Source organism: Drosophila subpulchrella, chromosome X (assembly GCF_014743375.2).
Source record: "Drosophila subpulchrella strain 33 F10 #4 breed RU33 chromosome X, RU_Dsub_v1.1 Primary Assembly, whole genome shotgun sequence".
Lineage (NCBI taxonomy): Eukaryota > Metazoa > Arthropoda > Insecta > Diptera > Drosophilidae > Drosophila > Drosophila subpulchrella.
Window position 1 is genome coordinate 13,881,987 of NC_050613.1, and position 26,033 is coordinate 13,908,019.

The 26,033-nt window shown below is 39.1% G+C and overlaps 3 protein-coding genes across 3 annotated transcripts; 1 reads left to right on the top strand and 2 right to left on the bottom strand.

The window, feature by feature from the left end:
* Window positions 1-13,853: 13,853 nt before the first annotated feature.
* On the bottom strand, window positions 13,854-14,515 carry LOC119557773. Its single transcript, XM_037870671.1, has 3 exons — window positions 14,365-14,515; window positions 14,201-14,275; window positions 13,854-14,145 (listed from the first exon to the last, which is right to left on the bottom strand). Exons 1-3 carry the CDS (start codon window positions 14,445-14,447, stop codon window positions 13,974-13,976), a joined length of 330 nt encoding a protein of 109 aa, XP_037726599.1. The 5' UTR covers window positions 14,448-14,515; the 3' UTR covers window positions 13,854-13,973.
* A 3,454-nt stretch (window positions 14,516-17,969) lies between these two features.
* Window positions 17,970-18,956, bottom strand: LOC119557460. Its single transcript, XM_037870225.1, has 2 exons — window positions 18,882-18,956; window positions 17,970-18,823 (listed from the first exon to the last, which is right to left on the bottom strand). The coding sequence occupies exon 2, from the start codon at window positions 18,722-18,724 to the stop codon at window positions 18,125-18,127; it is 600 nt and encodes a 199-aa protein (XP_037726153.1). The 5' UTR covers window positions 18,725-18,823; window positions 18,882-18,956; the 3' UTR covers window positions 17,970-18,124.
* A 1,615-nt stretch (window positions 18,957-20,571) lies between these two features.
* LOC119557188 (RNA polymerase-associated protein RTF1 homolog) lies at window positions 20,572-21,521 on the top strand. The gene has a single exon (XM_037869837.1). The coding sequence runs from the start codon at window positions 20,686-20,688 to the stop codon at window positions 21,469-21,471; it is 786 nt and encodes a 261-aa protein (XP_037725765.1). The 5' UTR covers window positions 20,572-20,685; the 3' UTR covers window positions 21,472-21,521.
* The last annotated feature ends 4,512 nt before the right edge of the window (window positions 21,522-26,033 follow it).

The following is a 26,033-nucleotide window of genomic DNA, read 5'->3' on the forward strand; positions in this document are numbered from 1 at the left end:
CTTATTTTAAACACTAAAATACTTATTAAAATACATCAACCTTACGTATCACTGTACCATAACTAAAGTCTTTACTGTTTCTGAAAAAAGAATGCATTTTCCCTCACAGAAGCTCTTTTACATCGAAATAATCAATTTTTCTAGTCCATTCAACAAAGTACCCCGTGTGTTCGATCTGTGAGGGATTGCGTTTGTGAAGCGATCTTCAGCCAGACAACAAAGAAGCGGCAATGTCCCACTCATTTTCGCCTACTAACTGAGTTTTTCGCTCAGTGGCACTTCTGGGGCTTCCTCGATAGGGTTTGAGTTGAGCTTAAAGCGGGTTCGGCCCATCCTAAACTTCGTGGTCGTGTGTGTTCGCCATCATTCACTTCACTCAAAGGCTATAAACTTTTTCTGCACTTAACAATTTATTGTCACTCGGTTGTCGCAGCAGCAAAAGAGCTAAAAAAAACAGTAATACATAAAAAAAGGGCTCAAAGCCGATTATACAATGCTCTTTAAGTATTCAGAAATTAATTGATTTGCCGTTTTTTTTGCGCTTTAAATCAAAAATAACGTTAATTACATGAATACAAATTGGGTTTATTTTTTTACAGTTGCCTTAACTTAATTTTCTTATTAGCCTTGTAATCGAAAAATATGTTTTAATCAAAGGTAATTGAGTTTTGTTTGATATTACTAAAATGTATTAATTGCTTAAAGCAGTTCTTTGAAAAAATGTTGGTAACTAAATATTTAATTTGACTTATTATTCCATGTTACAATGGTTAATGTATTTTAAAAAACTGTAAATTATTTCTGTTTTCTTATTTTGTTAAAGGTTGTAAAGCTTCATTCAACATTAACATTGGATGTGTAAGCTGAAATATCAGGTTTTGGCAATTTTTGAAGTAATTTGGATACTTTAAAATATAAATCTATTGACATTATATAGACCCTGGAAAAAAAGCGAACGAGAAGTAACTTGAGCTGAAGTGTAGAAAGTTTTTCTCAAACACGCTTTTACACTCTCTCCTGGACTCGCACACATACTTATCTATCTACATAGGTAAATCACTGGGCATTGACACGGGAAGTCGGGCACGAGGGGGTTAAGGGGGTCTAGGTTGACTTAACCCCCGGATTTTGTGATCTTCCTGCCTCTGTACGTTTAACCCATGCAAATTATTGACGCGGACAGCGGGCTCAATAAATCTGTGTGTGTGTATGTATAAGTGGAGAAACTTTTCCTAGCTGTACGCTAATCAGACAGCTTTCTAGTTCATTGCTTTAGACCCCCTTATCCCCAGACCCAGCCACGCCCCCCTCTATAAGCCCCCGCCCACTTTCATCTCAGACCCTCAGTTGGCTGTAATTGCAAAGTAAATCAGCGCTGCCATTTGCCATGCCCAAAAAGTATGCTCCATGGAAAAAGTGGCTACTGAGAAGTGTGGGGGGGGGTACTTTTCAGTTGGGGAAAAGGGGTTTTCCGAGTTGTTTGGGCCAAAGGTTTTTCCAGAGCCATTCTGCCGCACCGAGGATAATGTAAGAGGGCCGTTGCCAAAGTTTGGGTAACTTTTAAAGAGAGGAATGTGTTATGGGTTCGGGTCACATAGTTAGTTAGTCCCACAACTTCAAGCCAAATGACGGCGAAGCCATGGAGTTAAACGTTTGTCAGCCATCGAGGCAAGAGATTTATGGGGAAATGCCAAGAAAAATGTGAGGGAAAAGTTTTCAAGATTCTCCAAGGTTTTCACTGGATTTAAATTAGCCGAGATCTGCTGTGAAAAAAGTTGGACACGATTGGTTAAGACTGATTTAGATATCCAAAAGCATGCTATTGGTTGTTTATTTGCATTCAATAGCGGTGATTTCCAGACGAGGAAACTTTATTAAAAGGAATGCAAAATCTTATGTTGGCTTAAAGTAACCCCTTTTAACCCTCTGTTTCCCCCCATTTATGGGTAAATAAAATTCTACGAGCTCCTTGGTCCATATTTTTTGTTCGCCCACCCTCATTTTATTTTGCACCCACTTCGCTTTTATGTGTCATCAATTCGAGTTCCTTTTGCCAACTGCCGATGAATTTGTTTATGCAAAGGACCGACTTCCCTGTCAGATCCAATTTCGACTTCATGGCAATCACTTCAATCTTCGCCTAGTTGGTCGTCCTGCAATAAATGCGAAAGACAGTCGGGCAAATATTTAGATGCATGTATATATTCCCTTTTACGTGCCCTAACTGGGGGTGTTTTAAATTTTAAAAAAAGAAAATATTTTATAAAGTATAGAACAGTTCCTTATAAAATGATTACAATTTTTTGAAATTAAATGTATATACTTAATATATATTTAAATTCCAATTCACTTTATAAAATGAATTGTCATTTATGTTTACATAATATATATTTATATTAGGACAGAAAATGTTCTGTAAACCCTAAGTCAATAACCTCAAAATATAATTTAAATTGAATTAAAAATGGTTATGCTCTCAAATTATAAAAACTATGATCCAGTTGAGTTATAGCTTTTAATTTTATTGTTTAAAATTGTTTTTTGAAGTGGAAATATATATATATTTTTAGCTTGAGGGCATTTGAAATCAGCATCATTTTTTTCGCATCTTGTTTTCGATTTCGCTGCCGTTTTCTATTAGAGAACATCAAGCAAATGCTCAGCAGTGCGATAAGGCAGTGTCAGTTTGTTGGATGTGAAAAGTGGACGGGGTGGTTTTTTTTAGGCTGGGCGGTGGGCTGAAAAGGGGGCGTGGCCGGGGCCGGGAGTTATAGACGAGGCCTATGGCGAGCGGAAGTCGCCGTTCGCTTACAGCACGCGCGCGTCTCATAAAAACGTATCAAAACATCCGCTGGGAGTCATAAAAATTTTGCACTCTGACTTCGCTTTTCCTCGCCTTTCCTCGCCCTTCCCAGCCACTCCCCACATTTTCCGCCCCTTGATTTTCCCAGCGATGCAGTTGCCTTCTCCATATCCGTGTGGGACTACCCGGCGTATGTGTAATCTAATAAAATTTGCTGTTTATGTGGCAACAGGCTCTGCTGTTTCTCTCTCTAGCTAACTAGCTTCTTCCAAGTGGCTTTTCCCGCCTTTCCTGCGCTTTTCCCCATGTTTTTCTTTTACTTTTTTTATGCTCATCTGTGCAACAGTTGCGCTGCTTTATGGCACAATGGCTGAGGAGTCAGGAATGCGAGTTAACTGCCAGTTGTTTGTTGCAGTGTATGTGTGCGACGGAAAAGGACGAGAAAATTGAAATGGGGCAAAAGTTTAAGTCTTCGGAAATTTCCCCATTGTTCTTAGGCTGTTGCAAACATTTCGAGAGCATATATACCCGGGTTATAGGATTTAATATTGGTTAAAACTATCCTGAGCTCTAAAAATTAACTCAAGTAATTAAAGTTAAGAACAAGAGACTTGCCACTCATTCAATATTTAGTTTAATTTTTGTTATTGACATTAATATTAATAAACTAAAATATTATTTTAAGTAAGTGCTCCACTTAATTTTTTAAGATATCTATTTTTCATAATTTTTTAGCAACAACTAAGATAAGGATATATAACATTATATAAGTGCGTTTGTTGAAAAACGTACAATAAGTCGATGTAAAATTTCGACTAAAAGTAACTTAATTAATATGCTTAAAATAAATTCTAAAATATATATTTAAGAGTCTTAAATAATATTAAACCGATTTTCGCAGTGGTCTTTTGGTGCACTTATGGCTGAATATTGGTTTCAAAAAGAAACGAGATGGCAAATCTGTTCTTAAGCGGCTTGTGCCTTAAATGCAATTATCGCATAACAAGCACGCAGCTAAAAAAATAAAATTGAAATCGGTTATGGGAGCATACACATAAATACATAAATATGCATATTTGTCCATGGTTTATGCTTATCGCAAAATTATTTCCAGGCCATGTTTATAGGCGGATATTTAATGGCTGGCCAAAGCCCGCGAAATGATGATAAATTTGCTTGTGGGATTTTTTTATTTTTCTTACAATATAGCCATGCAAAAAAGGTTTTGAAAATATTGATAAAAAATATATAATAGAAAAGCTAGTTGATGGGCACGGAAAATAGCTCTCACCCCGATTACGGATTTCTTTCATTATTTCAACCCATTAATCACAAGAAATCGGAAGACAGCGACACAAAAAAACAAAACAGCAGCCAGTGACATTTGCCGCCTGTTGCAATTTAATTAGATTAAAAATGCATATAATTTATCATAATGTGGAGAAAGGCGGACAGGAAAATGGCCGGGGGCTCATATATATGGCACATGTCACAAGACATGGGCTTTGTCTTTCTGTCTGTCTGTGACACAAACATATAGCGAAATAATTAAGTTGCATTAAAAGAATTACAGGACACAAGCCGAAAAACATAAATACCCGGCGGAGTGGGTAAATATGCATATGAAAGGAGTTTTAACGACAATGAAAATTCGTAGCTAATTAGCAAACTGACAGCACAAAGAGGCGAAAATGTGGGGGTATATGGATGATAAAAGGGGGGGGGGGGGAGGTTGGAAAAGCTCAAGGGGAAAGTGGGGATAACGCATACGCACCGTTAGACAGGCCAATGAATTATGCAAAAATATATAGAGCCAAGGGAGCGAGATCCTTTTGTTATTTAATGTTCACTCTCATTTCCCTTTCTTTTTGCGGGCTTTTCTTTTTCCCTTCATTTTTTTTTTGCGTGCCACAACATTTGACATTTTGTCGGATTTAACAAAAAAAAAAAAAAAAACGTATTACAAAGGCGGTAAAGCCACGTACTAATATGCCATCTAATTTGTTATTCATGTGATTTAAGCGCGTCAAAGAAGATTAATGGCTAAAAAGCGCCTGGCACCAAACTGAAAAGTGGCAAAAAGCCAAAGTAAAGCTCATAATAACAAAAGCCAAGACCGTCTGGGGGGAAAACCCAGGAGGGGTAGTGCGATTGCGGTGTCTAAGGGATAATTTAATAATGCCCAGATTGGTTAACCCACTGCCCCGCCCACTGCCACGCCCACTGGGGCGCTTTAATGCGAAATGAAATTCAATTAGAGCACTTTGTGATTAACCCAAGGAGGGTTTAAAACGTCGACGTGGCTGTTGTGGGCTATCCTGAAAGGTATCCCAATTAGTACAATCTGAGTTTTATTTTAAATATATTTCTTTAATTTTTCGATGATATGGATAGTAGGGATTAGTTTTAAAAAAATAATGTTTAATGTGTCAACAGGTCATTAAAAAAAATGAGTCGAAGGCCACCTTGGTCAGTGCTCGGTAATAAAGTATTAAGTATAACATTGTATGCTAATCTTAATATATTAAATAAATGAATAAATACAAAATAACTTAGATGGAAAAATGTTTCTTATACAAAATCGAGTAGTATATTTAATAAAATGATGAAAGGAACTGAAAAGTATTTTTGAGCTTTCTTATTTAGCACTAATAAATAGCTTAAAGCTAAGATTTATAACTTAAAAAACTGGTATCTTATAATCCCAACCGAAGCTTTTGCAAATTGCATAATAGCCAGTAAAGTTTCCGTTTGTATCCTTAACTTTCACCTTTGATCCTTCTTTTTTTTAATACCAGAGAAATACTTAATTGAGTCGGATGGAAATCTTGCAAATAGTTGTAAAACAATGGGAAAACCAAATATTATAAAGAAACCGGAATTAGTTGAGATGAGGAAGTGCAAGTTTCGTTGTTGATAGTTTGGTGGAAGTTTTCGTGCCGCAGCTATTAGCTTTTGTCTGTTTACAAATGGCCCTCGCAGTGGCTCTTTGATGCGGTCACTCGGGTTTCTGGGGTCCTAAGGTTGGAGAAAAACTTTGCGAGTTCTGCTAACCGCAAATTAAAGTGCACAAAATGCTAAAGTTCCCACTGAAATATTTGCGAGACAGCGACGTAGAATCCCCTAGAAAAATAGCTTTGTTACGATGCCAATGGGGCAAGGGGTCACGGGTCAGGGGTCAGGGGTCAGGGGTTGAGGAAAACTGGCCGAGGGATTTTCTTCTGCGGTTTCCCCCCACCCCTTACCAAGAGCAACAGTTCGAAAAATTGCAGCCGCCTGCAATGGAAAGCCCCCCCCCCATCCCCTTCGTCCAACGGAAGTCTTGAGAAAATGTGCGGTTTCTGAGGTTCCCACTTGAGAAATCTAATTAAACAAATAGCAAAAGCTAAGCTTGGCAGTAAAATCCACACTGCAGCATACTAAAGGATATTAATAATAAGTTTCGGTTGACTGTACACGCAAAACTTGCCAAGCAACCGGAAAGGAAGCCAAAATAATTCCAATCTATGAAAACTTTCGGCATGCGGTCAATAACTTTTGCCAATGGAATTGTACGGTTTTGGGTATTATCATAATATTGAGTTTATATGGCACACCGCAACAGATGGCGAAGTGGTTTTGTAAGAGTCCCCAAAAAGCTGTACGGCAGGGGTGAATTAATGCTCGATTTATGGAGTGTGCAAAATAATTCAAGAACATAGAAAAATAACCCTCCCTATAAAAACCCGAAGGATCTCTCTTAAAGTAGTCTTTAAAATAAAATATTCATATTATATCTTTATTTATTAACTTTACAAATGTTCAGCCTTTTAATCTATTTTGATTTTTGTAAACATTTTTCATAAGGGTTACATTTTTTTACATACAGCTTATGAACAACCTATTTTAAAAGTCTATAGCATTCTTTATCATCCTTTAAAAGAAAGACCGTTCTTATGATAATTTGAAAGAAAATAAAGGACCATTTTGAAAGGTCTAAAAAAATTAAAGCGTGATTCTTCAGTATTTTACATATAGTGTTAAATGAGCTCCCTCCTTAAAAGGAGCCTTCTTAGGTCAACTTAAAAAACTTTCTTTCTGTACAGTCTGGAATTCACTGATTGCAGTTATAAATAGAACCGCGAATTCTTTAGGATTTCTTAATTTAGAGGTTGGCTTTCTTCTGGCTATGCCCATGTACACAGGCTTGCTTCGATTCGACAACAAGATTGCTACATGTACTTGTCTGTAAAAAAAAAGCGAGGAAAATTCAAAATAAAACTCTAGGCTAGGTTACATCAGTGTGCATGTGACACATGTCGCCCCGGGTGTGGGAAAATTCTTGTGGGTAGATGGGGGGTGCTGGTGGTGAGTCCCGAAATTGGCGGAGGGAGTTTTGGTGACAAAGGACAACTGTTGCTGCCGTACCTTTGCCACTTTCACGCTTCTCCCGCTTTTCCCGCTTTCCCGCTTTCCCGCGTCGGCCGGAAATGGCGTCAATGTCAACGTCGACGCCAAAATGCTCCTGTCATATAGATGTCCCTGTTTGGGCGTGCGTGTGTGGGTGCGCCGGCATGTGCGTGTGCGGTTGACAGCAGCACGTTTATGTCTATGGAATGTCCTTGGCTCCAAGTTCGGTCCCCAACACCCCACTCACGTGCTCGTTTACAGTCATTTATCATACAAATATTTTTGCACTCTCATTTTTATAAACTGTATTGTTTCGCACCACCCAAAAACTCAGTGGCACTGAGCGAGTCGACATTTTTATGAAGCTAATTTGATGTTGTCATTCTTCATTTCTCATTTTTGTAGCGCCATTTTCATTTTTACAGCACATGTGTGTGTTGCTGCTTCTGCCAGTAATAAGTCAAGTCGGAGGAGCACGGCAACCGGAACTAGACACTGAGAGAAAAGCACATAAGCACTGCGAATATATATCTTTTAAGCTTTCCTTTCTTCAGCAACGAAATTAGTTTGATTTATTTTGAGGAAGTGACTTAAGTTAGTATACAACTTAACTTAGAGTAAACAATTGAAGATGCTTAAAAATGAAACAGCTACTGCGATATATGAAATAGGTATTTAAAAATTATGGTACTTTTTAATCAAAATGTCTTAAAGAATTAAGAGTTACATATTTTTACAACGCAATATAAAAGTTAATTTATTGGAATTAAAAATTCAATTTTTACCTATCTTAAACACTTAAGATATTTTAAATAAATGAAAAAATTATTTTAAAAAACTTTGGGAATAAAAATTTGTATGTTTTTAATTGAATATATACTTTCTTGAAGTGTATGAAGAACATATGGAAAATGCTGAAATGTGTCCATAAAGCTCCACCTAACGGCCGTGCACTGAAACTTAACGAGGTACGGAGCACAACTTTTAACTGTTTTTCTGTCTCTTAGTATATTAAGTTGGAAAATGCGCTTGGAAAATAAGAGCCCAAATACAACATTATACTGAAAGTGGGTGATATAAAGTAGAGATGAACCTGCAGACTTGATGCAAGTTTTTTGTAAGCTCATGTAATCCCCAAGATTTTCATTCAACAGTATATATTTTAGATATATTTTTTTAAGTTGAATAATAAAGTCTTTGGAAGACAGTTAGAAATGAACGATCGCTTTCAAGGAGTGAATATCTCTTAGTGAAAATAAACAACAAACCCAGTAAAAATATGAAGATTGTTTTTAATTAATCGATTAAGTGCTCGGGGAAATGGCTCACAATTTCCGAGATCTGCCGAGAAATGGAGGATGCTATATCAAAAGGACAAAGGCGGCTTCGGTGAGCCGTCGCTTTTCCGGCCACACCCACCATTTTCGTCGACTTTCCCTTTATGAGGGCATGTCAAAAGGAGCAGCAGCCGATGTGGAATGAGATTAAGGACAACGACAGTGGCAACGGCGGTGGGAAATGCGAGTATAAAAAGGACTTCCTCTTAGACGACGCTTTTAGCTAAATTGCGACAAAAATGGCAGGAAGATTCGGTGGGGGGGCGACAAGGACTAAAATAATAAAAGAACAATGTCGAAAAGAAGTTGGGCACATAAATAAGCTCTCAGTGTCCTGTGTGTGCGTGTGTGTGTGTGATTAGGATAAATGTCCTGTGGCTGAGTAGCTGTGTGTGTGTGTGTGTGTGTGTGTGTGAAAAGGGGGAGGGGTCTGTACCGGAAGCGGATATGCGCTGCAATTGTCATCCAAAGTTGAGCCAAAATGCGTGTCTAGGTGGGCGCCCATCATAATCATTATCCGTCCTCAGCTGTCCTTCACGCTTCCTCTTTCCCCCTCCCCCTCCCCCTCTTTCTTCCCCGAAAACCACCTCATTTTCCACCCACTTTTCCCGCCCACCTGCCACTTTTGCCACCCCCCACCCCAACTCGATTTATTTGCGCATTTGTTTGCCTTTGTCGGCACTCATTTATATCGCAAAACTCACAAGGAAAAACTCTCACATATGCTCCAATTTTTCCATTTTCTTTATTAATAAATGCAGGCAAGTGGGAATAGGGAAAGATAGGAAAAGTTCCCTGGTCAGAAATCATTTATGAATCATTTATTCACTTAGCTACATACATTTTGACATTTAATTCGTTCATAAGGCAGGAAAGCAAATGATTAAAGGTCTTTGCGACTTTTATTTTTAGATGGATTGCGGTTCTAAAGGACTTATGTAAATAATGATATTTATTATCTACCTATTTTTATTATCGTATGTCTAGTGTAATTTTGGTGATATTATTTATATAATCACTATTTATTAGCAGCTGTCATATTTTTATAACTTTTTTTATTTATACAATACAATTTTTTATTTTTCAATTTAACTCAACTGTTTTGTTCTGCTTTTCATTTCCTGCTTATGTGCTTTTCTTGCCCCACTCGTTGGCCTTTTATTTTACCTTGACTTCTGTCCTTAGCGCCTGCTTCCGGTGGATGCCGCTTTCCCTTGCTTTCCCCCTCTACTTTCCCCTCGGCCCTATTTTCCCGCCACCACCCCACTCCCACTTCCCATCCGCTTTTCCAGCTGTCATTCGGCGTATTTCCGCCTGTTCACAGTTAATTGCGGCTCAGCAGTTAATCGTCATTACGGACACATGTGGGACACTCACGCCCCTTGGGAGTTCACCCACCGCCCCCTGGAAAATCGCCGCCCACCAGCCCGACCACACTTAACCCCCCCCCCTGTGCCCAACATACCGCCCACTCCACCCAGTCCGCCCCACAATATCACTTACAGGCTGCTCTGGGATGCCGTTTGTCTGTTTGCGGTTTTGATTGTCACTTGATGTGTTGTGATTATGATGTGTGTGCTCCTATCTGCCACGCCCACTGCGCCCACATCACCCACTAATGTGGTGATTTGTGTAAATTTGCTTGTCGAATGCCCGTCGATTATGTTCGCTCATGTTTGACAGGCGTTATTTTTTTTTTGTTCTCATCTAGCTTAAATCCTAAGTCCTCCCCAACCATCCAGAAGCAAAAAAAAAACTTTCTCGGCGGCATCAAATTTATGCTCTCACCTGCTGCCAAAAGCATAAAACTGAGCCAAAGGTACAAAGAAAATCATAATTTGGAGCGTTTTACTTCTTTGTTTTTAAGCCAAAGTCAAAAGCTGAGGACAGGTGTAGCAGGTGCGTTCAATGCTCTCGACAACTTTTACACTTGCCCCCACACTTGCAAAAGTGGGTTAATATTACATAAGGTTTATGGGCGAACTCAAATTTGTCACCGGATTTTTTGCTAATTTTCATAATTTTATAAAATTTAAAGGAGGATATACTCTTCCGTAAATGGTAAACAATATTGTTGAAAAGTAACTGAATAATATGTATTTAAAGGCTAATCTTTTTAGTCTTCGAGCTAGCTTAGTTGCTCTTTGTATTATATTTAAGTTTGGGAATTTTAAAAAATTAAGATCACGGATCAGTGTGACCCTAGATCCTATGATGCAAAAAAAATCCTAGTGTGACCATGCGTGTACAATTAAGGGATGTTTTTATTTTAGCCATTGAAACAGGGGAAAAGGGAAAAAATTGAGTTCCAGTACAGTGACACTGCAATAAATGCTTCCATGTTGCCTGTCAAACAAAAGCAGTGCAATTGAGCAACTTTTTTTTAGCTTCTTGCAGTTCGTGTTTGCTATCTGTGCCATACATTCCCCCCCCTCTATAACTCTCCTTCTCACTCCCACGCCGGCTGTCTCTTTCATTTCAGGCTTTCCCTGTCTGACAGCTTGCCTGTGCATATTTGAATACCCAACATGGCTCATATTCAACTAATTAGGCGAGTTTTGCAAATACATTTTCATTATTGTAATTCTGCACTAGAGTAAGGGGGCGTGGCATGTTGGAGGGGTGTCCGGAATCAGCAAGAAATGAGTGCGGGAAAAAAATGCAGTAGGCAACATGCTGGCAAAAGTTTCCCATATGCTAGAAAGGGGGGTGAAAAAAAGGGGTAGTGCAAAAGCGGGGTTCTGTGGGGTAACAGACACCGACACATGTAGGCCGAAGCATTTGCATATGCATACGGAACGGAAAATTCCTGGAGGTAAAATGCAAAAAGCTGCAACTGCACAAAACAACAAAAAAACAGTATACTGGCATAAAAAACGTAAAAAAAAGTAGCAAAAAATCCAACTCAAAATAGCAAAAGAGCTCACGTCACAGACAGAGACAGAGGCGTAGTGAAAAAAGGGGAGTAAGGGCACGGGAAGTTGGTGCAAGGGTCTAGTGGTTGGGTTTTTGGGGTTTTGCGGGGCAGACTGCGGTGGTATCGCACTGAAATTGGCCCAGACTGAGAAATTGGTAGGCGAGAATCTGGGAAAAAATAAAGAAACTGGGAAGGAAAGAGTCGGGGCAGAAAAAAAGACTTGGAAAAATCGGAAGAAAGTCTTACACGCAACCAGAGTTGATTGTCATAAGGGGAGACCACAAATTAGCTTGATAAAACTACTGAATAGGAATAGGAAGCAAACCATTTATGGTCGGGCTTAACTTAAAATCCTACGGTATTGATTTTCTTAATTTTAAAACGTTTATTATGTGAACAATAAAAATGCCCTTTCCTTAATATATGTAGTGAATAAAATAATGATTTGGCAAGGAAATATTAACAACTTTTTATTTGGTCTTACAACTCCATAAATTTAAGCAAACTTTATGGCATTTGCCATTAAAAAGTTCACACCTAATGTAAGGTAATAACCTAACCTAATGACCTTCAAACTGAACGAAATGTGACCTTGCTATCTGAAAACTAGAAGCAGTGTGACCTTGCTACCCTAAAATTTAGCTCAATGAAACCTTGTTTGCAAGCAATTTGAAAAAATGTAATTCTGAATAAAAAATCAAAGTGTAACTACATTTTTGAAAAAATAAATTAACCATACACAGCTTAAAATAAAACCAAGCTAGTTATTTAAAAATCGCGACAGTCCTTCTTCTCCAGCATACCTTTAAGGTGATATCTAATCTGCTTGGACTACACATTATCCAGCTGTCCGCCCGGCGTCCTTTATCCTGCGTCCATCGTCCTTTTCCCAGCCCTTTGCGCTCTGCGGCGCCATTGCCTTTTGACTAAGCCCAAAACCATTAACACTTGTTTCTGTCATTTTACATGAAAAGCGGAAGCGCTTTTGTTTCTGTGCAACAAACAAGTTTCCTTGCCACGCTGCCAACTGGCAACTCGCAACTGGCAACTGCCCCTGGCCTAGTCACATTTCCCGCTTTCCCACTTTCCTTTTGCCATTTTCTTTTTTTGACATGGGTATCCGTATCCTAGATTCGCTCTTCGCCGGCTTGCGTCGACCGCCATTCGCTGTACGAGAATTTTCCAGCTCTAGAGCCCCTGAATTTTGGTAAGTGCGTTTGCATTCTACCACCTCGATTCAAGTTCACTTCAAATATTACTAAGTAAATGTTACTTAACTTAAATCACTGACAGCCAAAGTGAGTATATTCTAAAGGTGGGCTTAAGATAACTGCGGCTGATGCTAGCATTTAGTATAAATTAAATGTGGTTATTGAATTTTGATTGTTTAACCAACACATTAATTCATTTCCGCATGTTTGATAATCTTATTTATACAGTTATTATCTATTTTTTAGCATTAATGTATCTAGAAAATGTATTTCAGAAAAAGCCTTTTTCAAACTCTTTCAAAAAGTACCAGTGTGACCCTGGAAACTAGGCATAGTGTGACCTTGCAATTTTAACAAAAGCCATGTGCCAATGCACTCTTTTTAACACCATTTTGTTTTCTTGATTTAATTAATGCTTAAAGACTAGCAAGTTAAATACTTATGTTCACATTACTGGACTGCCCTGTTGGCAGCATGGGAAAGGGTTATGGGCTTGGCATGTCAGCCAACTGGATGAGGGTTCCGGCTCCCAGAGCTCCTCCCTCTCCTGGTCATATTTCTACTCATGGACGCAAACTTTTTGCACAGCCTGTCAACGTCAAGGCGTGGCTCACTGGCCTCCATGGCGGTGACTGTACTTCGCCCCCGGCCCAAAGGTGTTCGAGGAAAAGTTCTTGAGCCTCGTAGACTTGATGTTGGGTCCTCACCAGCTGATGCCCCCGTGATGGATGGGTCTCATGGCATTCAGCATTTTCCAGGACTTTTCACACTCATAGATTATTTGCATGATGTTCAGGCTAACAGCGTTTCAAAAACTTCAACGGCCAGTGATTTTGCTTAAAAGTTAGCCAAAGGGATTATCTCTTTTATGCCTGCCTACGTAAGTAATGTGTATCCATATCCATTTGTAGATTTTTGATCTCTGAGACCAGGTAGATCAATTTAAATAAGGTGCATTAAAATATTTAACAAGTCAATTTCTGAGCAAATTAGTCTACTAGATATCTAATTTTAGCTAGCCATGGTAATAAAGATGTAGCTGCTTTATCAAAGTTCTCAGAATTCCAAGAGTCAGTTAAAGAGCGGTTTAGAGCTAGATAAACAGATTTTTGGTATTTATTGTGAACAGATCTTCCATAAGGTGGTCTTCTTAAGTAAACCATGTTGTACAGGCAAACAAATCTATATATATTATATTAAGTAAAAGCAAAGTCAGTACATATTTTATTATTTGTATAACTTTTACAAGCAATAGCTTGCAAAATTAAATGTTAGAGTTAGGTTTTTTAGAGTTCCCATCGGGTGGTTCTAATAATTTAATATGCCAAAGCTTTCATTCGGGCCTTGGGTACAATCCATGATTTTGGTGGAGGCATGAGCTCCGCGTCGGATTTCATGTGGATGGGTTCGATGTTCCCCTGGATACCAAAATTTAATACGACACCCTCAAGACAAAACTCGTCTGGCCATCGTTCTGAAATCGGGGCCCTAAAATGGGTTTTAATAATAGAATAATTTACCTAGTTTACTAAAGAGGGCTTACCAGGACAAAATAAGTTCCGAGGAGGTGTCTTCTTGCACGACTTCTTTTATTTCTTGACCTACAGGCACTGGGGCACTAAATATATAAAAAATAAATATAAATACGGAAAATATTCTGGCTGCTCAGCTGAAAATTAATTTATTTTTATCTTTATCCGTTCCTACCTGTCAAAACGCTTGGAATTCCTTCTGCGCTTCTTCTTGCCCTTCTTGGGAGTACGAAATTCGACTTTCGACCGACGTGGCATCGTTTGAGAAAAAATATTTAATTCCAGACAAATGTCTACAGCCTCGCACCAAATTTATTAATATCAAATGTCGAACTGAATTGTCAAACGTAAAGATTTTAACAACTCTATCGGGTTGCTGCGCTAGCAATATTCAGAAGACAGATCCATAAGCTGCCCCGTGAAATTACTCACACAAATGAAAGACAAAATCTCATTGTATTGTAAAACTGAGACTAGTTCGCGGAGAAACGGACAGACTCACATGGTTAGATCGACTCGTCGGGATCATTAATATACTTTATGGGGTCGGAAACGTCTGCTTCACTGCGTTGCAAACATCTGACTGAAATCAGATTGTATAAATACTGTAAGGAAATATTTTAAAATAAATAGGTAGGATTTTAGGCCCCTTCATTTTTTGGTGCCCCTTTTTTCCGAGGAGAATATCCGATCCGTTTGTGTACTAAGCGATGCTCCAAATCAGTGTGCTTAATTCTGCCACAGCAAGCTCCATCCGATGCTCAGAATGATTCCTGATACCTATATTAAGCTGAATAGGATCCATAGCAGGTCCAGTGGACATTAATCTGCAAGAGGTACTTCCACATCGGAAAGAATCATAAACTAAATTGAATTTCGGCTGCGGCCACCTGTCGTAAGATGGGTGGATATCTAGCATTGATCAAGGACCATCAGGAATTTAATGCCCTTGAAGCTAAGCTGAATGGTGTTTACTGGACAGGGACCAACGATCGGGAAATTGAGGGTCATTTCGTATCGTAGGCCTCTGGAAAGACACCATTTTTGAAGTGGCGCCCTGGCGAACCCAACGACTATTGTGGTAATAAGGATTGTGTGGAAATAGTTAATGGATTAATGAATGACAATGAGTGTGCCAAGGTATCTTTTTTTTATTTGCCAAGCAGACAATGAAGTGTAATTAAAAACGTTAAGTAAACTTGTCAATTATTTTCTGGCCAAAAGCCAGTAACTATGGCCGATCCCTCGATGCACCTTTAGTTTATACTTTCGGTTACATTGTACAATAAATAAATAATTAACCAAATGAAAACAAAACGTCTACAAACTAATTTCGGAACGTCATTTTTTTATACATCTCTCTGGTTTTTTATTTGTTCTCTCGATTTCTGACCTAGTTTTCACTTTCCTCAAATCGTTTCAAACTGGACTTATAAATTTATTATAAAACAAAGCCCCACTCTGAACGTTTTTGTAGAACCCAAGGCCCCAAGTTTTACCTCTGGAGCACCGTATCCTCCTTCCACTTTAGTCTTAATCCACCTCTACCATCGTTCGTGCACTAAAAACAAATTTGTGTAAGAACAAAAAAAGAATGGCTAAATCGAAAAAGAATGAAGAATAATCAAAAAACAATTTTAATTACTAATACAAAAATTTGTTTTAAAATTGTATGTATTATCTATTGTAATTATATATTTAGTTTTAAAATACAAAATTTAAAAACAATTATCCACTTAAAATGCAAAATAATTTAATGTATGATTCTTACTAACATGTTTTTATTTTTGCTCCGCTGTAAACTTTGGCTTATGTAAAATAATAAAAAATTTGCTAATCATTTCCAGCTTCTTGGCTCGATTAATCAATCATTTTTGGCAGTGTGTCCCTTGCTTTATGGCCAAAAAAGTAACCATCATCGAAATCGAAGAAAATTTCTGTTGGTCAGCTCATCGAAGATGAGGAGGTGTTGGGGACTGGGATTGGGATCGGGATTGGGTTCGGGGGTGGGCCATGGGATATGGGATATGGGCTATGGCCTGGATAGTGATGCTGTTGGGGATGTGGATGTGGATGTGGATGCCGATGATGATGATGATGACTGAGCTTGCATAAACGAGTTTGCCCTTAAGTGTGTGCGCATGCTGAAGGATGGGGCGAAGGATCCAAGGATCCGAATGCGGGGGTGGTGCAAAAAAGGGGGCGCAGTGGCGGTGCTGCAAATTGGAGGGGGTGGGTTGGGTGGTTCGGATTGGGTATTGGTTGGCAAGGACGAGGAGGCGGCACAAGAATTTGTGCGTGAACAGCATATTCGATGTGCCACACATACAGGCAAGTTATTTATGCAGACTCACATACAAAGCATGCAAAGATTTTGCATTGCCCCACCATCAGACCACCACCACCCACTATCCGCCCACTATCCGCCCACCATCAACCCACAATCCACCCACTCAATGGGCTCTGTGCCAGCATCAAAAGTAGCATCTGCCCGGGAGGTCCGCATACAATTAGCTGCAACTGTAATTAAAGCAATTGTATAATAAATCTTTTGCCAAATGGGAAAAGATCCAACCCCCACCCCCATCCATCCCCCCACGCTTTCACTCCAGCAGGTATATATAATCGGAAGGGAGGACGGTGGGCACAGGGGGGTTAAGCAGCGGGTGCCAAGTGAAATGTTAGCCAAGGAAAAACTGAAAAAATTAATATAAATTTAATAGTTTTGGCCCCTGGCATTTATGGAGGGCATAAAACGAAGGCGGGTCGTTAAATGCATTCAAATGGATGAGCTAGAAAAAAGGTAAGGATTCCCTATTAAAATTGAAAGAAATTAAAAAAAAAATATATATAGGAAGCACTTAGACTTAAACTAATTTCGCATTGAAACCATTATTCAAATTATAGTTTTCATACTACAATATTGTTTTTAATTTTCAGGTCAAAACTTATAAAATTTCTAATACAAAATATAATTATGTACATATTATAAAGTTTAGTTGAAACCATCCCATAAAAATGTTAAATATATGTGCAATATTTACTTTCAAGTTATGTAATACCTAGGCAGCTGTAGCTTAGGGTATATTTATCTCCTTCACTCAAAGCCACATATAAGCTCGTAAAATCCTTTTTTACAATTTGGCCGCCATTCAAAGACAATTGAAATGCCAACTTAGGTCTGCACACAACACTGAGAAAATATGTTTGTAAAATTTGGAAATGATTTTTAATTACTTTTTCATAAATACCATAATTTTTTTATAATTAATTATACACATATACATTTTATTATACCCGTCACTCGTAAAATAAAAGGGTTGACTAGATTCGTCGGAAAGTATGGAACAGCTAGAAGAAAGCGTCTCCGACTCCAAATGATCCCGATCAAGAATATATATATAAATACTTTATGGGGTCGGAGACACTGAGACTAGTTCGCGGCTATATCGACTCGTCGGGAAACGTCTCCATCACTGCGTTGCAAACATCTGACTGAAATCAGAGGGTATAAATACTGTAAGGTAATAGTTTAAAATAATTAGGTAGGATTTTAAGCTTTTCCGTATAACATCGACTTAGCGTTCCCTCTTGTTTTGTATTATTATAAGCGAAATTGATATTTAAAATCTAACCCTTTCGAGAGGTAACCTGAATTAACCATATACTTGTATATGGGGCAAATTATAAGTTTATCAACTATGTAAGCTAGCAATTAGTTGTCCCGAGCAATTATTAGGTATTTTATTGGTTTATTGGGATTTATGTTTATTCAGTTTCAAGACAAATAACTAATTCAATGAAATGATATTTCAAATTGTCCGCCACTGGCGTGGCGTAGAGATGACCTATAGGCATAGTTTAAGGTTGAAAAGGATCCACATCTTTGGCAAGGCGAGCAGGAGTTTGGCGATGACTATCTCCTGGTCCTTGTCTTATGGATCCATTAGCTTTGGTTTCTTGGTCGGTGTAGCGAGCGAATCGTTGTCCGTATCCTGATATTTGCGCTTTGGCAATGAATTTCCCTTAGATTGTTTTTGTTCCTCCTCGGATTGGCGAAGAGCTTGCGGTGGGGCTTGTTCCTCCAGGCCCATATCTCCGCCCAGCTGACGAGTGTTATTCTGATCCCCGGATTGGCAAAGAGCTTCCGGAGGAGCTTGTTCCCCCAGGCCCATATCTCCGCCCAGCTGACGGGTGTTGTTCTGATCCCCGGATTGGCCAAGAGCTTCCGGAGGAGCTTGTTCCTTCAGCTCAGGCGTAACATTGGCCTCCTGATCAGAGTCGGGTTTCTTGGGGGATTCCCCGTCCTTCGAGTCCTTCTCGAGGCCCTTCACATAGGAGTTGGAAGGCGGTTCCGCCTTGATCTCTGGCTTCTCACCCTTGCCGGAGGTAGCCGCCGTCTCGGGAGCTGCAGGTCCGGGCTTCTCGGACCCGGTGGCTATGGGTTTTTTTTTAACCGCCGCGTTCATGGTAGCTTCGATTTCCTCCTGTTCGTCGATGGACTCGTGGCTCTCGAGGTCGGGCATATCGGCCATGTCGTTCAAGTTGCACACTTGCACACAGTTTCTGCTGGATGAAATTTTTGTAATACGTCGTCTCAGTGCTCCTTGCCGCTGCTGAAAACCACTTAACACCTTCATCCAAGACCCCAAATAGGTTAATTAGGGTTAATTCAAGTTTATAAGCGCTTACTTTCAGTGAAATCCAATTTCCAGTTGAGAAAATAAATTTGGCATCCAATATCTTGACCGACTTTTGACAGACACTTAGTATGAACGCACACGATTGGGGTTTGCCAGAATCAGGGTTGCCAGACTCCTGCAAGCTGATAAGCTTTTCGCTTATACGGGCACACTTATCATTTCAGTAACGATTCTTTAAAGCAATCCCTTAACTGGCCTCCACTCATCTTCTGCCTGGTTTGACAACTTGATGAATGGTTTTCAGCGGCTCTCCAAGGATTATTGCTGACCGGTGGGAGAAATCCGAAAAGTGTTCGACTCCAATGGGATCGTCGCAAGGATGTTTTTGGGGTTGCTTTTGCTAATCAGTCCGTTTAAATTTTGTTTTAATCTAATTATCTTAAGAATCGGATTTTTGGTAGGGTAGAAAGGAAGCTTACTTCGGCTTGCCCAAGTTTCTATACCATTGCAGGTCGTTCCCGTGGCAGCATCGTAGGTACAATCGATACCACTATGGATACTATTGATGGTTTTAGAACTTTGAAAACATCGATGGCTTGTATATATCGATAGTATATAGTAAAAACTCTTGCGATTTGTGAATTTATTGAGCTCGTTGTTTAATTTCCAATCCGTTGGAGTTCAAACTTGGAAATTTTTAATTTTTCACATTTTTCACAAAAAACTGATGCCGACCCCATAAAAAATGCGAAAATTGGTCGAAAAACAAATGTTCCTAAATATGATGGCGATCGTTAGCATAGTTAGCAAGCTGCTCAAAACAGTCGGTCTTCTACGCTTTGATATGGCCAAACTACGATCGAAAAACGGGAAAGAAAAATAGAATTTTTGACTAAAATCTGAATCTCGTACTTTTGACAAAATCTGAATCCCATTTTTTGCCATAAAAAATCAGTTTTTTGGCTGCTAAAAAGAAAATATACGTCAGAACGAGAAATGTCATACCTCGTTGAGCTCGATGTTTAATTTCCAATCCATCGGCGTTCAAGCCTGGAAATTTTTAATTTTTCACATTTTTCACAAGAAAACATGATGCCAACCCCATCTAAAAATGCGAAAATTCGTCTAAAAATAAATATTCCTTAATGTGATGGCGATCTATAGCTTAGGTAGCAAGCTGCTCAAAACAGTCGGTCTCTCAGCTGTACGCCTTGATTTGGCCAAACTACGATTGAAAAACGGGAAAGAAAATTGGTATTTTTGACTAAAATCTCGTACTTTTGACAAAATCTGAATCACATTTTTTCGCTTATGATATAAAACAAATTTTCCTTAATGTGCAACATTCGGCCGTCAATAATAAATATGCGCTGAGTCAGAAGATTGGGAATCTGAATGTGAAATCCCAACTCTCTAGCTCTTATACAGTGGTCGGCATAAGTATTTTGACAAAACAAAAGTTAAATATACTCATAATTTGAACTTACTTCTTGTAAGCTTTGGCATCAATGGAAAGGTAATTAAAATGCCGTTTGAATGGTACAATACATTTCTTAACCCATAATAGTAACTGCAAAAAGACTTTTTCAAAAAGAATTTTGCTTATATTTTTTAGGATTTTTTGATTGTGACGATGTCGGAAAAAATTTGTATGAAAAGGAGAAAAATATGGCTCAAATGCATGTTTCTAAGCATTTTCATTTTTGAATATTCCCAAGCCGTTTGTTCTGTCTCACCGATCCAGTTGTCACCATTCAATTTTGGTCCAAGCTAATCCAAAAAGTCAACGAAAAATTATTTAAATGTTTAGCCCATCGTTTGGCGGCGAAACAGCAGTGAAACAAGCCATTTGAATGGCCGGCCAGCCATTCCGGCGAACTCGTCGTCCCGCGGCGGAAATAGTCCGTGAACTCCGCCACCTGCGCTCCTCTCCACTGCGGATCGACGACGAGGACGAGTCCTGGGTGGAGGGTCACGAGAAGCCGCCCACGCCCGACCTCCCGGTGGCCAGTCGCGATCAGCTGGAGCAGCTGCGTCTGAGTCGCCATCGAATCGGCTTGCTCCTGGTTCGTCCCGCCTTCGAGCAGGCCGTCACCGGATGCTTTGTCCGGTTGAATATCAATGGGCAGGAGGAGCTGCCCGACCATCGGATTGCCGAGATTCTGGGCCTCGGCGAGCTGGACTTTGGCTACAAGGTCGGCGAGGTACCCACGAATGTGGCGTTGCGACTGCGCTACGAGGATCTGGTGATGCTCCACGAGATCAACGATGTCTCGAATCTGGCCTTTACCATCGAGGAATTCGAACTGTGGCGGGATAATTGCGTCAACCAGGCCATCAGTCCACCCACCACCCACATGGTAACGCGCAAGAAGATCGAGTTATATAACGCCCTGCAGTGCGAGGCCAAGCCATTGTCCCTCATCCAAAGGTCCTTCTCCTTCGCCTTGAAGCCGCCACAGAAACGTGGCATCATGGAGCGTCATGGCAGCGTCTATCCTTGGCGCTTGAAGCATCCGCTGCCGTTGATCCCACAACCGCCGCCCATGCCACCGCCCGAAGATCCCCCCAGGGGTCTAACCTACCGGATGAAATCGAGTTCCATAGTCCTAGATCTCGAGGGGGAGCAGCTGCCTTAACAATTTCACATCTTAACACTACCAAATCTCAATTACTGGCTTAGAAATATACAAGGTTATTGCAATTGGTTTTTTATTTGTGGATATGACATTATTAAACTTTGCCCATGTAAAGCTGATTAATGTACAAATTTTGTGGCGCCCCCGGAGGGGCTTTTTAAGTTGTTTGTATTTCTTAAAGTTATTTCAAATAATTTACCAGCCTTGATAAACATTTTCGTTAGGTTGTACAAAGATTTCAAGTGAAATGTTTGGGGAAACTTTTAGGACCGCATTAAACCAAGAAAATACATGTTTTAAAAAATACAATGTTAAGACAGGGAGTCAAAATGGGGACACTAAAATGCTGTGCAATTAGCAGTGAAAGAGCAAAAGTGGAGATGGAAAAATGGTCCGAGAGAAATTGGACCCCTTCAATATCCTTTGTCCCTTTGGGTGGCGCCACCTGGTGGCCAGCCCCCGCAGATTTGGTAGCAACGTTGGTACGCTAATGAACAAGAAACTTCGGGGCCAACGCGACAAGAAATGCCAACAGAATATCGTCAATAGGGCAAAAGAAATTACGGAAATTAAATGAAATGCAATTAACCAGCTAAATGAGCGAACACCCCGCGTAAATGGGGGGTTTTTCAAAAAAAAGTTGCGGGATGGGGCAACAATCAAGCGACTGATGAGCAATTAGGAAATGTAAAATTAGCAAGTAAACTTGGCCAAAAAGGAGAGAAGACAACAAGCCAATTAATTAATATTTAATTGATTGCTAAAATTCCAAAGGAAATTAGGTGGGAAAACTTTTCTGGGATTTTCCCAAATTTTCTTGTTTGTTTTTTGTACGTTCCTGGTGCGCAATTAACGTTTGTCCAGCAAATGTTTTTCTCGTGTTTACGTTGTTTTATTATTATATTTTTCTGTTGGCATTCTTTATGATTATGCCCATTTTTTTCTGGTTGCCTTATTTTACATACACAAAAATGTCACTTAATAAATTTTACGACTGTTTTATGTTGTCGCTTTGGCCCTAAAAACCGGCAGCGAAATAAAAGGTGGGATATGGCCATAACACGCCCACTACAACACGTAGTGTCCATAAATATAAAAAAGGAGGGCCACGCCCACACATGTGGGAGGCTGGCGCTGCTTAACCCTTGTGTTTCCATGTACCTCTTCCATCTCCATTCCATTTCATTCTATTCTATTATTTGGCTCTGCCCATCTCCCCCTTCGTCACGCACATGTCCTTTTTACATTTTTTTTTTCGGGCCTACTCCTGTTGATTCCCCATGATTTGGCTAAATTAATTTCGGGCCATTCTGATGTTGCAGGGGCTTGGGCGTAATTAAAAGCCCAATGGAAGGCAACAAAAAAAAAAAAGGGAAGAAAAATAAAAGTAAAAAAGATTTAGGGCCAAGGAGGGGCCGAAAAACATCATGAGTTATGAGCGAGAGATGCTTTCAAGTGGCTTTACAGGGAACCTCGTAAATTTGCCATGATGAAAAGGGGCAAATAGCTCACCCCGTCCTAAAAATGTCCTGGAAAACTTTTGAACATTTTAATTTGCCCTTGCATTTTTTGTACAATTTTCCCTCTCGGTGAAAAGTCATTTTCATTGTTTAGAGGCGGCACATGTTTGGTATTAACCCCTCGACTTTGAGTCCTTGACTTGACTCTGTTCTTTTTTTTATTTTTTTGTTTTCTTCTGTTTTCTGAAACAGTTTGGCTGTTGATGTTGGGACTTTTGGTTGGATTAAATGCGCACTTCCACCTGGTGACATATCCTTTGGCTCCTGCTCCTTGGCTTCGTTCTTCTTTGAAAAATAAATGCACTAGGAAAATTCGAAATATTGCCTACAATAAAAATAATTCATTGCGATAAATCATTATTTGAAAATATTGTTTTTAATGATCAATGAAATTTTTCAAAAGAGTTTATGTTGTTATAAATTGTGTATTTCATTAAAATTAAATATAATATAATTTCAGTTAGGCTTTAAATAATTGCATTTGAAGTTTTTTTTAATAAATTGTCACCAAAGTTTATTGGACTAATATTTGTGTAATTTGAGCTCTGCGTTTTTCGTTGAGTGTTTATAAAAGGGAATGAGAATGAGTGGTTCGGCAAGATGGTCGGCAATCAGCGAGCATCAGAATCCAACGTTGAACTTTTGGCCAAGAAGTCATGGGAGGAGATGGCAAAGGGGAAAAGGGGGCTCGCTTGTCATGGCATCAGTCAAAAACTTTGCCAGCAACTGAATTATGTCATTTGCTTGACATGGTCCCCCATCGCTCCACATGGCAAATATATATATATATATATTTGTGGCTCAGAGAGGGCAGGGGCGTCGTCTACCAGGGGTAAATAGCAGCACATGTATAGCATAAAAATAGAAAAAAAACAAAACCAAACGGGACAGGTACAAAAGGAAAATAAACTTGAGAAAACCGAATTGGAATGAAGACGATGAAAATGCCAGCAGCAGCAATCAAGCACAGTGGGGGATAGCTTAGAAAAATATTTCAATACTATAAAGAATTTTTTAAGATTAAATTTAAATTTTTTTGAATATTTATGTGGATCTGTACAATGGAATTCAAAAAGTAATATAATAATGATTCATTAGCCATGATTTATATCATTAATTACTATTAAACATTCCTCTTCATTTGTTTATTTTATTTAAATACATTTTGGTATTTATTAGGCACGATTTTTTTAAATTACCTTTTAACATATATCTCATACTTAAAATAACTCCACTTTTCAATGCCCTTGGGCCCACTGTGCCTGTGACGTGGCCGCTATCACATAACCGCATATTTTGCGTTTTCACATTTTCCGCTTTTCATTTCGCCGCCGTCCGCTGCTTCTGCTGCACTGCCTTGAATATTTTTCTTCAATTTTATTAAAATTATGGAAATGAATGAAATATCTGCTGCATCCCATTCCGCCCGTTTCGCCCTTTTCCCATTTACTCAGCGCATCTTTTGAGCAAAGAATTTATCGAAAATTGCAGCAGCTGCAAAATTGTCATCCACTACTTTCCGCCCCGCTTTTCACCGACCGCTTTCCCCAGTTATTTTTTTTTTCCTCCAGCTTCTCGCATCTTTTCCCAGTGGCTGTGCAGCTCGGTACACACCTGGCCAGTGGCAAGTTTAATAATCCGTTTCGCATTTTGCGTTGATGCGAAATCAATCGATGTGCATCGAAAATGCCCGGAAGGGCTCCAAGGAGGGGCAACTGGGATGCATAAACCCAACTCATTTGCATGGCCAAGGAATCAAGCCCTCCTGCCCACCAATCGAAGGCACTGCAGTGCACTCAGAAAAAATATTTCTGAAACTTACCAAATATATCCGAATGGTTACCAACAATTCAATTCAATCAATTAACCATACTCATATACTTGATAGGGTTTCTAGTTTTAAGAGAACAAAAAACACTCTCAAAATATATTTATTTAACAATAAATTATCCAAAAAGCTCGTTAAAAATATCTTTAAGAAGAAAACTCTTTGAATATATGTCTATATAATTATGATAAAAATTAAATCAATTTAAACATTATTTTCATATCAAAGAATATTTGCTTTAATTTTATTTTTGAAATTTATTTAGGTAATAAAAAGGATTTTCTTATTGTGCATCCTGTAAATTCGTATTTGCTAATTACCTTACAGAAGTGTGATTCCTGATTCTAAGTTTGCAAATCGGATTCGTTCTTCTTGGCGAAATATCCCCCTGCTTGCCCGCACAATTTTTCATTTTCCCACCCAATTTTCTCGCATTTCCCTTCCTCGAGGGCTTCGCTCATTTTGCTGGTTAATTGCATTTCATTTAATTTCTGTAATTTCTTTTGCCTTATTGACGATATTTTGTTGCCATTTCTCGTTACGTTTTTCCCTCCGGAAAACCCTTAAGTTTGTTGTTCATTAGCGTGTCCAGCAGTGCGGGGGCTGTCCGCCAGGTGGCGCCACCCAAGGGGACGAAAGTGTTGGAAAAAATACAGCTTTCGCTAAAACTCAAATGGAAAGAAATCGTCTTCCGTTTCCTGTATTCTCACCCGCTGGCTGCTAATTGCTTTGCATTTTAGTGGAAAATCCCCTCTGTTTCATTGCGATGCGTTGACAATTTGATTTCTGGCAATATTTTTCGCATTTTCACACGCTGGCGATGGGATTTGGCAATCAATCACATGAGTTCTACGTCTATTGCATATGTTACGGCAAATCTATTTTGGCCATGTGTGCACACATTTTTGCAGTACTTTTTTTATTTGCTACCCTTACCATGTCCCAAAAATGATTGTATTTTGCATTTTGCTAATGGCTATTTGTATATTCGTTCAATTTTAATTTTTAAGTATTTTATTTGAGCACGTAATTTGCAGCCATCAAATAAAGAAGATTTGATATTGTTGATTATTTTTTACGAAAATACTATCACGCTAAATAAAATATTTTAAAATTTAATTAATTTTACATGCCCAGCAATGATTCAAAAGGATATGTTGGCAAAAGAAAACAATAGAAAACACTAGAGTCGATGATATCGACTATCAAAAAGC

Coding starts and splice junctions, on each gene's coding strand:
- LOC119557773 (XM_037870671.1), bottom strand. CDS start 14,447: ATGCCACGTCGGTCGAAAGTCGAATTTCGTACTCCCAAGAAGGGCAAG. Junction 14,276..14,364: donor AATTCCAAGCGTTTTGACAG/GTAGGAACGGAT, acceptor TTATATATTTAG/TGCCCCAGTGCCTGTAGGTC. Junction 14,146..14,200: donor TCGGAACTTATTTTGTCCTG/GTAAGCCCTCTT, acceptor AACCCATTTTAG/GGCCCCGATTTCAGAACGAT.
- LOC119557460 (XM_037870225.1), bottom strand. CDS start 18,724: ATGGCCGATATGCCCGACCTCGAGAGCCACGAGTCCATCGACGAACAG.
- LOC119557188 (XM_037869837.1), top strand. CDS start 20,686: ATGGCCGGCCAGCCATTCCGGCGAACTCGTCGTCCCGCGGCGGAAATA.